Source organism: Macaca mulatta, chromosome 10 (genome assembly GCF_049350105.2).
Source record: "Macaca mulatta isolate MMU2019108-1 chromosome 10, T2T-MMU8v2.0, whole genome shotgun sequence".
NCBI lineage: Eukaryota > Metazoa > Chordata > Mammalia > Primates > Cercopithecidae > Macaca > Macaca mulatta.
Window position 1 is genome coordinate 35619509 of NC_133415.1, and position 13100 is coordinate 35632608.

The following is a 13100-nucleotide window of genomic DNA, read 5'->3' on the forward strand; positions in this document are numbered from 1 at the left end:
CAGCTGTCAACATGAAGATCCTAGCAAATAAGGAAGGTACAAATAAGTGGAAAGGCATCCTGTATTCATGGATAGGAAGACTAAACCTGACTAACACACAATACTACAGACATGATCTACAGACTCACAACAATTACTATCAAACTGGTAACAGCCATCTGTGCAGAGATGGAAAAGATAATCCTACAATGTTAATGAATTTTATGTGCCTTATGTAACCATGATGATGTTAAAAAAATAGTGTTAGAGGATGCAGGTTCATGAGATTGAAATACACACACAAACACACATACACAAAATACAGAAATACAGAGAGTATGTTTCTAGCGTAGGGGCACTCATAAGTTTCACAGATATAGAGAGCCCTGAATTAAATGCACACATATACAGTAAACTGACCTTCTACAAAGGTGTCAAAAATACACAATCGGGGGAAAGGAAAGCCTCTTCAACAAATGATGGTAAAACTGCACATTCTCATTCAAATGAAGAAATAGAATGCTGACAGTGTGCTCAAGGTTGTGCTTCTCCCTCCATTTCCAAGACACTGGAGCTTTTGCACTGAGCCCAGATTGAATTTTCATTCTGTCCTCCATGCCGAGGAAGAGCTCTTGATACCAGAGGTAAGCAGGGAAAAACAGACAAATGAGTGTGCTGCCAGGAAACCTATCAGTTCATAAGGTGAGGATCAATCTCTCCTATGCCTCTGGGCACACCACAGAAGAATTTTGTCTCCAGCATTAAGTAACTGCCTGTGATAGAACTCTGTCCTAAACTAAAGGCTTTGAGATTTTGCAGTGGCAGAGGCAGGAAAGAGCAGGTGTTCTAGAAAGATCATCTTTAAATAATAAATAAGAAGAGGTGATCAAAAACACAGGATACTCAAAATCACATAAACTCAAAAGAACAAATTTCACTTACATTTACTTTTTCTTTTTCTCTTTCTACACCCTCCCTAAGCCTCCCAAGCAGCAGGTATAACATGAAGGCTCCTGTAAATGCTCTGCTATTAGACTGCACGTGAAATCTTCTTACCTACCTAGAAAGGTATCCTCTTCCCTGCTGAGATTCTCCAGAATCCACTCTTTAGAACCACCAACATCAGGATAAGTCAGGGAGAGGTGCACTCACTTCTCCTCCTCCAGGTGAAGACACACCGGCTCACAAAAAATCTCCTGGTTGGTCCTCTGGGTTCACACACATTTCTACAGCCCCTCTGGTCATACCTATACGCTTGCAAAATCATTTGCTCTCACCAGATCCCCAATATTGTTTAACAGGAACCCAGATTAAGGTTTCTATATATTAAAGCCAGCAAGTCTGTTTCTCAGAAAGTGAGTTAGTTCAAGGTACATACCCAGGACAGGTGATGGTAAAATCTGCAACGAGACAAAAGAAGATGCCATGAGGATCAGATCAATTCTGCTGCACCCCTTACACAGATCTGTGAGTCTCTTGATGACTTCAGAAAACTACCTGTGAAACAGTGGTGAGTCAAAGTCAAAGTCAAAGGCCAAACATTCTAGAATAGAGGACACTCATGGAAAAGACAAGAGCTTTTCCCACAAAATTTATCCTTGACGTTGATTTAGGTTGGTAAATGCACAATGCCTAATCCGAGGAGAAAAACTGGTGTGGAGGAAAACGTCTCTGCATTACAGTTGGTGATGGATGCTGTCCTTCAAAACATCATAGTGTGTCATGTATTAGATGAAAGGAAACTGCCACTGAACTCCATCCTCACAAAGAGAATAGTGTGTGTCGTACATAATGTGCCTTGTCATATTATTATATCAAAATTAATTGAGAAGGAAAGAAATCAGATGAAGGAAATAATGTATACAGTGGTCCATTTTTAACACAAAGTGCCTTGAACTGGTTTAGGTCAGCAAAGGACAGAAGAAACAGGATATGCCAGGCTCCTGATTGGATGGGCAATTCCTGCTCATTGGGGCCCCTCTCCTCCCCATTTAGTTGCCCTCACTTCAACCAAAGAAGATTAGTCTAAGATGAAAGTTTACTAGCCTGGAAAATAGCTCGTTTTGTCTGTTCTTCTCAGCCTGCCCAGCTACTTAGGTCATAAGTCAAATACTTGAAGTGCCCCTGAGCTGACTAGGATAGCAATGCATTGTGGGCTGCAACAAAGTGCAGTAAGACAACCCTAGAAAAATACCTAAAGTCTCTCCCCAAAAATCAATAGGCAACACCTGGGAAGATTGTGACCCCACAGTTCTCAGCCTATGAGGAACCAGGGGAGGGACCTGCACACTAGGGGATAAATTGCTTGTGGAAAGTGTGCTGGGTTTGTCTGCCCATCAGATACCAGATCTTGCAACACTGTCATTAAAAGTCTCACTTTCTGCCAGGTGGAGTGGCTCACACCTGTAATCCCAACACTTTGGGAAGCTGAGGTGGGCAGATTACCTGAGGTCTGGAGTTCGAGACCAGTCTGGCCAACATGCTGAAACACCATCTCCACTGACAATACAAAAATTAGCTGGGCATGGGGACACATGCGTGTAATCCCAGCTACTCGGGAGGTTGTGGCAGGAGAATTCATTGAGCCCAGGAGATGGAGCTGAGATGGCACCACTGCACTCCGGCCTGGCCAACTGAGCGAGACTCTGTCTCAAAAGGACAAAAAAAAAAAAAAAAAAGAAAAAAAGGAAAGAACATCTCACTCACTTGAACCCGAGAGGTGGAGGTGGCAGTGAGCAGAGATCATATCATTGCACACCTGTATGGTGACAGAGTGAGACTCTGTCTCAAAAACAAAAAAACAAAAAAAGAAATCACAAATTCATATCAGTCACATTAAATCTAACTAATCAGCTGTCAACATAAAGATTCTAGAAAGTAAAGAACGTACAAGTAAGTTGAAAGGCTTCCCATATTCATGGATAGGAAGACTAAACCTAACTAACACACAATACTACACACATGATCTACAGACTAACAACAACTGCTACCAAACTGGCAATAGCCATCTGTGCAGAAATGGAAAAGATAATCCTAAGATTTTAATGAACTTGTACGTGCCTCAAATAGCCATGGCAATATTGAAAAAGAATAGTGTTGAAAGATGCACATTCATGAGATTGAAATCTAAAAATAAAAATTAAAAAAAAAACAGAAAAATTCAGACACCATGCTTCTACTGTGGGGGACACCCATAAGTATCACAGATATAGAATTGAGAGCACAGAATTAAATGCATACATACAGAGTCAGCTGATCTCCAACAAAGGTGCCAAGAATACACAATGGGGAAAGGAAAACGACTTCCACAAATGATGGTAAAACTGCATATTCTCATTCACATGAAGAAATGGAATGCTGACAGCGTGCTCAAGGCTGTGTTTCTCCCTCCATTTCTAAGACACTGGAGCTTTTCAGTGAGCCCACAGTGAATTTTCATTCTGTCCTCCATGCCCAGGGAGCATGATACCACAGGTAAACAGCAAGGACAGACAAATGAATGTCCTGCCATGAAACCTAAGTTCATAAGGTGTGGATCAATCTCTCCTATGCATCTGGGCACACTGCAGAAGAGTTTTATATTCAGGATTAAGTAACTGCCTGTGACAGAACTATGTCCCAAACCAAAGGCTGTGACATTTTGCAGTGGCACAGGCAGAAAAGAGCAGGTATTCTCTGAAAAATCATCTTTAAATAATAAACCAAGAACAGGTGATTGAAAATACAGGATACTCAAAAGCCCATGAACATAGTACTCCTCATGATGATGACATTAAACTCTGAAAATAACAAACGTGACTTATATTTACTTTTCCTTTTTCTCTTTCTACACCCTCCCTAAGCCTCCCAAGCAGAAGGTATAACATGAAGGTTCTTGGAAATGCTGTTTTATTAGACCCCATCTGAAGTCTTGTTGCCTACCTGGAAAGGCATCCTCTTCCCTGCTGAGATTTTCCAAAATTCACTCTTTAAAACCACCAACATCAGGATAAGTCAGTGAGAGGTGCACTCACTTCTCCTCCTCCCGGTGAAGACTCACTGGCTCACACAAAATCTCCTGGTTGGTCCTCTGGGTTCACACACATTTCTACAGCCCCTCTGGTCATACCTATACACTTGCAAAATCATTTGCTCTCAACAGACCCCCAACATTTTTTAACAGGAATCCAGATTAAGGTTTCTATATATTGAAGCCAGCAAATTTGTTTCTCAGAAAATGAGTTAGTTCAAGGTACGTACCCAGGACAGGTGATGGTAAAATCTGCAATGAGACAAAAGAAGATGCTATGAGGATCAGATCAATTCTGCTGCCCTCTTACACAGATCCGTTCGTCTGTTGATGACTTCAGAAAACTACTTTTGAAACAGTGGTTGAGTCCATGTCAAAGACAAAACACTCTAGCATAGAGGACATGCATGGAAAAGACAAGAGCTTTTCTCACAGAATTTCTTTGAAGTTGATTTAGATTGGTAAACTCACAATGCCTAATTCAAAGAGGAAAACTGGTGTCGACGAAAATGCCTCTGCATTAGAGTTGATGATTGCTGCTGTCATTCAAAAACATCCTACCATGTCATGTATTAGATGGGAAGACATTCCCAGTGAACTCCACCCCAAGAAGGACTATTGTGTATGTTGTACATAATGTGTCCCATCATATCCTTATACCAAAATTAATTGAGAGGGAAAGAAATCAGGTGAAGGAAATAGTGTATACAGTGGTCCATTTTTAAGACAAAGTGCCTTGAAGTTGTTTAGCTCAGCAAAGCACAGAAGAAATACTAGGCTCATGCTTGGATGGGCAATGCCAGCTTGTTGGGTCCCCCTTCCACCTCGCTTAGTTGTCCTCACTTTAACAAAGAAGTACAGTCTAAGTTAAAAGTTTACTAGCCTGCAAAATAGCTTGCTTGGTCTGTTCTTCTCAGCCTGCCCAGCTACTTAGGTCATAAGTCAAATACTTGAAAAGCTCCTAAGCTGACTAGGATGGCAATTCATTGTGGGCTTCCACAAAATGCAGTAAGACAACCATAAATATATATATATATATATATATTTATATTTTTATATATATATATATATATGTATCTTGCAAGACCATCATTAAAATTCTCACTTTCTCTGTTCTGCAGGCCTCTGAGTCCATTCTTTGGGTTTCAATGGGTGAGTTTGTTTCTCACATCAGGAAAGCACCATTTCCTTAGAATGCAAAGAAAGGGAGTCTTACCTGGGCATCATCATTATCTTCCTCACTTGGTGGTAGAGATTTTAAACTCAGGCTGTCCTCAGGGGGGCCTAAAAGGACACAGAGTTAATGTCAGTGCCCTGGTGGTTGGAGACTGTGGGTCCCTCAGGGAGCTTTGCTGGATGTGGCATATGGAGCGTGGGACTGAAGATTCTGAGACCATCTCAGAGAAACAACTATGTTCAAGTAGTGAGCATGAGGGAGTCTCACCAGATATCTCGCATCTTAGTCAGTGCCTGGACCTAATAAGACTCTGCATTCTCAAGTCAAAGACCAAGGCTTTGATGTTTGCTGTGACATAGACAGGAAAAACTGATCTTCTGGTAACCATTAAACACCAGAGCAAGAAAAAAAATGGTTACAAACACAGCACACAAAGCCCATGGAGGCAAATGACCTCGTCTCTATCTTATTAAAATACAAAAGGAACAAGTCACACTTCTACACATATTTCCTTTGTTTCTGATTTCATTGCCCTTTTCCTGATTTCCAAAGCAACAAGTGTCACCCAACTGCTCCCAGAGATCCTCCTAGACTATCATGCTCTACCTGCAGGTCTGCCTCATCACAGCTGCCCTCATGGACGGTGTCCATTGGCCAATCTTTAGAGACAAAAACTCCACAAGAAGTTATTCCAGAGAGCAACTCACCCACCCTCCTACTCCAGGTGAGGCCACACTGGGTTGTACGAGATCACTCTGCCCTTCCCTCGGTGTTGTCAGACTCTCCCTGGGCTCTGGGGAGTCAGAGGTCTCTAGAAAGGCATTGCTCACACTTGCCAGCCTTCAAGTGAGAAAGAGGAACTGAAGGAACCACCTTTCAACTTTTTCCTTCCAATGGCCCATTATAGGTCTCACCTCCAATCTCACAGCCCTGAGATTCCCACTTTAAGGTGCATGCTTTGAGTTAGAGGAGTTCAATAATCAGCCCCTCAGCCAGGCTTACAGCAGATGTGAAAGAACATTCTGCGGGGATGGAAATCTCTCTGCTGCATGAACAGAAGGCTGCTGGGGGATTGCATGGTGGCTGTTGAGATGAAGTTCTGAATTTTTTTTTTTTTTTTTTCGAGACAGAGTTTCACTCTTGCTGCCCAGGCTGGAGTACAATGGCATGATCTCGGCTCACTGCAACCTCTGCCTCCCGGACTCAGGCGATTCTTCTGTCTCAGTCTCCTGAGTAGCCGGGTTCACAGGCATGCACCACCACACATGGGCTAATTTTTGCATTTTTAGTAGAGATGGGGTTTCACCATGTTGGCCAGGTTGGTCTCGAACTCCTGACCTCAGCTGATCCACCTGCCCCAGCCTCCCACAGTGCTGGAATTACAGGTATGAGACGCCATGCCCAGCCCTGAACTTTTAATTGTAAATATTTAAATGTATTTAAATATGAAGAGGCACATATATGACCGAGAACCGCACTAGATGGCACAGGAGACCCAGACATGAGGAAGACATGACTCCCCTCGCCTGGTGTTTTCTTGCAAAATGGTTCGCAGCTCTGCTCCACCATACATTTATGGTTACTTAGTGAACATCTGCAAAAGGTCCAGTCACTGTGTGGGGCTGGGGATATAACAATGAGGACAACATCCAGATCCAGAGGGATGCCAGCAGGGGGGACACATGCACACAAGGGAAGAGCGTGGCCCTGCACACCCTGTCTAGACAGGATCAGAGCAGCAGGAGCCGAGGGCCAGAGGCACCTCACTGTCCTCAAGAGCTCAACCTCATCTCCAGGGACCCTGATTCAGAAGCTGGGGCAGGCTCCAGGATTGGTGTAGGGCTCAACAGGCTGGACAGACTGAGAAGGGAACATTTCCACACCTGCGCTAGATCCCAGCCCAGGGCTGACCTAGAACTCATCCCAGGGATGTGTTCACTGCAATGCCCATGGGGCCTAACATGATCTCCCCAGGACTGACCTCTGGGATAGGGACTAATGAGGAAGACACAGTCACTGCCCTGGCAGGAAAGGCCCATAGCCAGGGATCCTCTATCCAACCTGTGGGAAGACACAACACAGATAGAGTTTGACACTGAAGATTCCAAACCTTCTATAAAATAAATGGAAACTGATGTGTTCTGGATTCCACAGAAGAGTTGCAAGGATGAGCTGGACTCTGGAATCAGTCACCATCCCTTTGCTGAGCTCCTGGTGCACTGGAACTCATGTCCCTCCCCACCTCCCCTGCTACTCGGGAGTGCTGAAGCTACAGGCCCAGTGTTAGGGGGTCCGTCCCATTGAAACACATTTCAGCCAGGCACGGTGGCTCACACCTGTAATCCCAGCATTTTGGGAGGCAGAGGCGAGTGGATCACCTGATGTCAGGAGTTCGAGACCAGCCTGGCCAACATGCAGAAACCTCGTCTCTATTACAAATACAAAAATTAGCTGGGCATGCTGGCCCATGCCTGTAATTCCAGCTACTCGGCAGACTGAGGCAGGAGAATTACTTGAACTTAGGAGGTAGATATTGCAGTGAGCTGAGATCGCACCACTGCACTCCAGCCAGTGAGATCGCACCACTCACTCCAGAGTGAGACTCCATCTCAAAAAAAAAAGAAAAAGGAAGACCACACACACACATTTCTGGGCCAGAAAACCATTGGCCAACAGTGTCTCCTCAAGGACCATCCCTCAAGTGACTTCCAGAAGAGGTGAAAAAGAAAAACTCATCTGTTCCAGCCCCAGGAAGATCAGGTCTGGGACCTGTCTGTGTCTGTCCTGACCCTGAAGTCCATCCCTGCTGACTTGTGTCCTGTCTGCTCTGTGTCAGGCAAGTGGGGACCTGATTCCTGTTCTGACCCCTCACCAATTTCTGCTGGTGTCACTGCCATCATTGCACAAAGAGATGGAGATGACAAGAGAAAGCAATGAAACTGCATATTTGAGGCATTTAAGATGATGTCCACACCATGCTCTCGGCAGGCAGGAAGGCCAGGTCCTGCTCACTCCTACTCAGAAGGGGTCTCACAGGTATGAGTACTAACCCTGTGATATTTCTCCTTGGCTGTTCCCTTTTTCTCTTTTTTTTGAGATGGAGTCTAGTTCAGTCACTCAGGCTGGAGTGCAATGGTTCGATCTCGGCTCACTGTAACCTCTGCCTCCTGGCTACAAGTGATTCTTCTGCCTCAGCCTCCTCAGTAGCTAGGATAACAGGCTCCTGCCACCACTCCCAGCTCATTTTTGCATTTTCAGTAGAGACAGGGTTTCACCAGGTTGGCAAGGCTGGTTTTGAACTCCTAACCTCAGACAATCCATCCACCTCCTAATTTTTTTTTTTTTTTTAAGTTCTGCGATACATGTGCAGGATGTACAGGTTGGTTACATGGGTAAAAGTGTGCCATGGTGCTTTGCTGCACCTGTCAACCCATCACCTAAGTATTAAGCCCTGCATGCATTAGTTGTTTATCCAGATGCTCTCCCTTCACCTGCCCACTGACAGGCCCCAGTGTGTGTCATTCGCCTCTCTAACACTGTACATATGCTAAGGCCCCTCCCTTGCTGATGACAAGTCTAAGTGATGGGTGACGGGGGCTCTCTTGCCTGTTTTTGTCTGGAGAGACTGCCTGGCTTCAGGTTCCTGATAGGAGTGAGGACCTGGAGTGCAGTGTGAGAAACAGATGGCTCAGTGAAGAGCTGTGATCATCCACTAGAGTCCCTGGAGGCAGACATATCATTTAGATGGTGTGGGTTTGTGTGCAGGAGGGCTGGAAGGTAGCTAGGGGTGAATCAATGTGTTGTGATTGTGACTGTGTCTGTAAATGTGTGTTTTCCCCCCAAAATGTGGCCCCACATGCCCAGCACAGTACAAGTGTCACTTTTCTTGACTTCCTGGTCTATGTGGTCCTCTCACCTCAGCCTCCCAAGTCATGTCATTCTTCTAATAGAAAGGAAGAGAAACTTCAGCACCACCATACTCTTTACATAAATAATCTCTTTCTTCCCTCACCACAGCTGTACCTGAAGGTCAGTTTAATATCCCTACTCCTTAGATGGAGAGCGTGCAGAAAGGAGTGAACCCAGATTTTGACCTCCTGAATGGAAGAGGCAAAAGAGAACCAGGAAATGGGTCCCAATGTTGATGGTCTGTATGACTCAACTGTGTCATCACTCAGGCTTGCTGATAGGACCCCACACCAGGGAGTTCCAGCACCTATGTGTGCCCCTGGAACTGTGTGGCCTATAAGCTGCCAAACTTTGCCCATTATCAAATGGGGTCCCGGTGGTCACATAACCCTGGGTAGCAAAAGGTACAGGGAACAAAAAATGGTGGCATGGACATTACTGTGAAATACACATAGAAAGCCCACAGGCTTCTGGTCGGATCACAGATTCTGAGAAGTGTAAGGGATCATGTAGAACAGTGTAGGTCAACATCTGTCAGTGCTGGGCTCATTCCTCAGCACTTGGTCAAAGCAGGGAAGATCAGGAAGATACTGCATTGTATTTCATAATATGACTACCTCAAGCCTTAGAGATGCTCCAATCCATGGCTGGGTGTGGTGGCTCAAACCTGTAATCCCAGCACTTTGGGAGGCCGAGGCAGTAGATCACCTGAGGTCAGGAGTTTGAGACCAGCCTGGCCAACATGGTGAAAGCCTGTCTCTACTAAAAATGCAAAAATTAGCCAGGCATGGTGGCCCATACCTGTAATCCCACCTACTTGGGAGACTGAGGCTGCAGAATCGCTTGAACCTGAGAGGTGGAGGTTGCAGTGAGCTAAGATTGAGCCACTGCACACTCCAGCCTGGGTGACAGAGTGAGACTCTGTCTCCAAAAAATAAATAAATAAAAAGAGATGCTCCAATCCATAGCAGACAGAAAAGGGCTAGTGCCACATCAGAACTCAGGACAACATTATCATTAGCCTGGTTCCCATCATCCTCACTGGAGACCTCCTGCACAGCTAGGTGAGTGAGGCTCAGCACTCACCAGGTACTGATCCCCGTGATGGACTGTCCCACTGTCGGGGGCTGGGGCGAGCATGGGCAGCCACTGACTCAGTGGATGCACACACAGTGTAAAGAAATGGAAGATGTGGGCTGGGCGCGGTGGCTCATGCCTATAATCCCAGCACTTTGGGAGGCCGAGGCAGGTGGATCACAAGGTAAAGAAATTGTGGCCATTCTGGCAAACACGGTGAAACCCTGTCTCTACTAAAAATACAAAAACATAACCAGGTGTAGTGGCGGGCAACTGTAGTCCCTATTCAGGAGGCTGAGGTTAAAGAATCACTTGAACCCAGGAAACACAGGTTGCAGTGATCTGAGATCACACCATTGCACTCCAGCCAGGGCAACAGACCAAGATTCCATCTAAATAAATAAATAAATAAATAAATAAATAAATAAAAATTTAAAAAAATAAGCTACCTTAAGGGATGGTAGAAAAGAAACAATCTGACCCTTACCTGATTCCTCTATTTAGGTACCAAACTGGCTAGATACGTAAGCTAGAGAATGGGATGGGGATTCCAAAATTGGGGTATTTGAATTTTCATTGCAAAAAGGGCTCTCCCTTTTCTAGATCAAAAAAGCCTCAGTGACAAATACAAGAGGCAGAGTCAGCCTTTGCCCCCATGCCCCAGATCTGGGAAAGCTGGCTATGGGCAGGAGGGAGCTGGAAGCTGAGGATGTCTCTGGGGATGAGGGTATGGGAAGGGGGTGAGGGTGGCCACAGGCATGCCAGAGAGGAAACAGCACCCGTGGCTTTTTTACCTGTGGGCATCTTTTGGTTGCCGATGTGCTGCAGTTCGTGGCCCTCCGTGGCTCCCACATCCAGCTTGCCAGGCTCTACACTAGTGGATTCTGATGTTGCAGCAGCCACAGCCTCATAAATAACAGATTCATAACAGGGCGCCACCTTCCCCCTGCACCAGCTACAGGTGGAGTCGATACAACAGGTCAGTAGACACCCCATGGGACACCCACACTCCTCTCCACTCCTGCCTGAGACATCGATGAAACTGAAATGATGCTGTCCTAGCAGCCACACTACTGAGGCTGGCACAGCACTTGTAGAAGCAGCCTGACCCCAGGCAGATCTGGGGCCTCAGCCCTTACTCTGGTGCCACCTCCCAAACTGGCTGATCTATGAGGTCGGGGACCTGCTGTCTTCTTTGAAAAATAAATGAACACGACAAGCGCCGAGAGGCACAAAAACTGCCGTGAGACAGCACAGTTGGAGCTCCTCCTCCTTCCACTGCCAGCTACCGACTGAGGGTTGCTGGCCCTGGCTGATGCCTATAACCACAAAGCTTCCTATGTCACCTGCTTACCAGGAAACAGCCAGGTCAGGCTAGTGACTCACAATGTCCAGCCCCACAGCCCCACACAATGCCTCACAATGCCCATCCCTGCTGCTGCCCACCTTGTGGCCACCCTGTCCCTCTGTGGTGATGGCACTACTCAGCCTTTTATTCACCCTGAGCTGCCTGAGCTTTCCAGTCCTGAGGAAAGTGCAGGGGAGTTATTACTGGAAGTCACCCTTGGCAAGAATATCAATAGAAAACCCTGGTACAACCAGGCGCGGTGGCTCATGCCTGGAATCCTAGCACTTTGGGAGCCTGAGGGGGGTGGATCACTAACCCCATCTCTACTAAAAATATAAGAATAGCCTGGCGTGGTAGCGGGCACTTGTAGTCCCATCTACTCAAGAGCCTGAGGCAGGAGAATTGTTTGAACTCAGGAGTTACAGGTTGCAGTGAGCCAAGATCATGCCATTGAACTGCAGCCTGGGCCAAAGAGAGAGATTCTGTCTCAAAAAAAAAAAAAAAAGAGAGAGAGAGACATTATGTTCATCTGGAAGAAAAGGTAAGGCTGAAGGCAGTGGAAATGACTGCAGTGGATGGAAAAGTCTTGTGATCATTTGGGAGAGAGAACAGGAAGCGCTAGATGATTAGATGTGGAAGAACAGGGCAAGTAAAAGGAAAAACAGGCTGCTGAGGCTCTAGTTTGAAGGACTGGGTAAATAGCAATGACTTTCTCCTACACAGAGAATGTAGGAAGAGGAATAGGTATGGGGAATAAGATAGTTTTCAGTTGGGTGCAATGACTCACGACTGTAATCCCAGCACTTTGGGAGGCCGAGCTGGGCGGATTATGAGGTCAGGGGTTTGAGACCAGCCTGGCCAACATGGTGAAACCGCACCTCTACTAAAATTACAAAAATTAGCCAGGTGCGATGGTGGGTGCCAGTAGTCCCAGCTTTGCAGGAGACTAAGGCAGGAGACTCACTTGGACCCAGGTCATGGAGTTTGCAGTGAGCCGAGATCGTGCCACTGCATTCTAGCCTGAGTGACAGAGCGAGACTCCGTCTCAAAAACAAAAACAAAAAAAAAGACATAGCTTTGGACTCTTAAGTATTGCATTCAAATGGAGCTCTCTGGTAGAAGTTAGATAGAAACCTCTGTAGGATAACTCCATTCTGTGACATCTCAAGTCATGTTTTTTAAAAAAACACTTACAAAGTCAAACCATTACGGAAATTTCCTAAAATTTGCATACTAAAATATGACAACTTTTTAGTTATTACTTTCCTTTTTTTTTTTTTTTTTTTTTTTGAGACAGAGTCTTTGCTCTGTCACCCAGGCTGGGGTGCAGTGGCACGATCTCAGCTCACAGCAAGCTTTGCCTCCTGGGTTTACACCATTCTCCTGCCTCAGCCTCCCGAGTAGCTGGGACTACAGGCGTCCGCTACCTCGCTTGGCTAGTTTTTTGTACTTTTTTTTTAGTAGAGACGGGATTTCACCGTGTTAGCCAGGATGGTCTCGATCTCCTGACCTCACGATCCGCCTGTCTTGGACTCCCAAAGTGCTGGGATTACAGGTTTGAGCCACCGCGCCCGGCCTAGTTATTACTTTCTTAGAGCAAC

The 13100-nt window shown here is 45.8% G+C and overlaps 2 protein-coding genes and 1 pseudogene across 2 annotated transcripts in view; 2 read left to right on the top strand and 1 right to left on the bottom strand.

Annotated features, from left to right (window-relative positions):
- LOC114670397 (phosphatidylinositol 3,4,5-trisphosphate 3-phosphatase TPTE2-like) overlaps positions 1 to 13100 on the top strand; it is a 314879-nt pseudogene that overhangs the window by 183452 nt on the left and 118327 nt on the right.
- The window catches only part of LOC114670308 (putative inactive beta-glucuronidase protein GUSBP11), a 129868-nt gene that overhangs the window by 93249 nt on the left and 23519 nt on the right, over positions 1 to 13100 (bottom strand). The window contains exons 7-9 of the mRNA XM_077951015.1: positions 10946 to 11106; positions 5205 to 5272; positions 4219 to 4240 (exon numbers count right to left, since the gene is read on the bottom strand). Of these exons, the coding sequence (XP_077807141.1) occupies positions 4219 to 4240; positions 5205 to 5272; positions 10946 to 11106 (251 nt within the window). The remainder of the gene's footprint in view (positions 1 to 4218; positions 4241 to 5204; positions 5273 to 10945; positions 11107 to 13100) is intronic.
- LOC114670406 (ral-GDS-related protein-like) overlaps positions 1 to 13100 on the top strand; it is a 117135-nt gene that overhangs the window by 63546 nt on the left and 40489 nt on the right. The window lies entirely within an intron of this gene.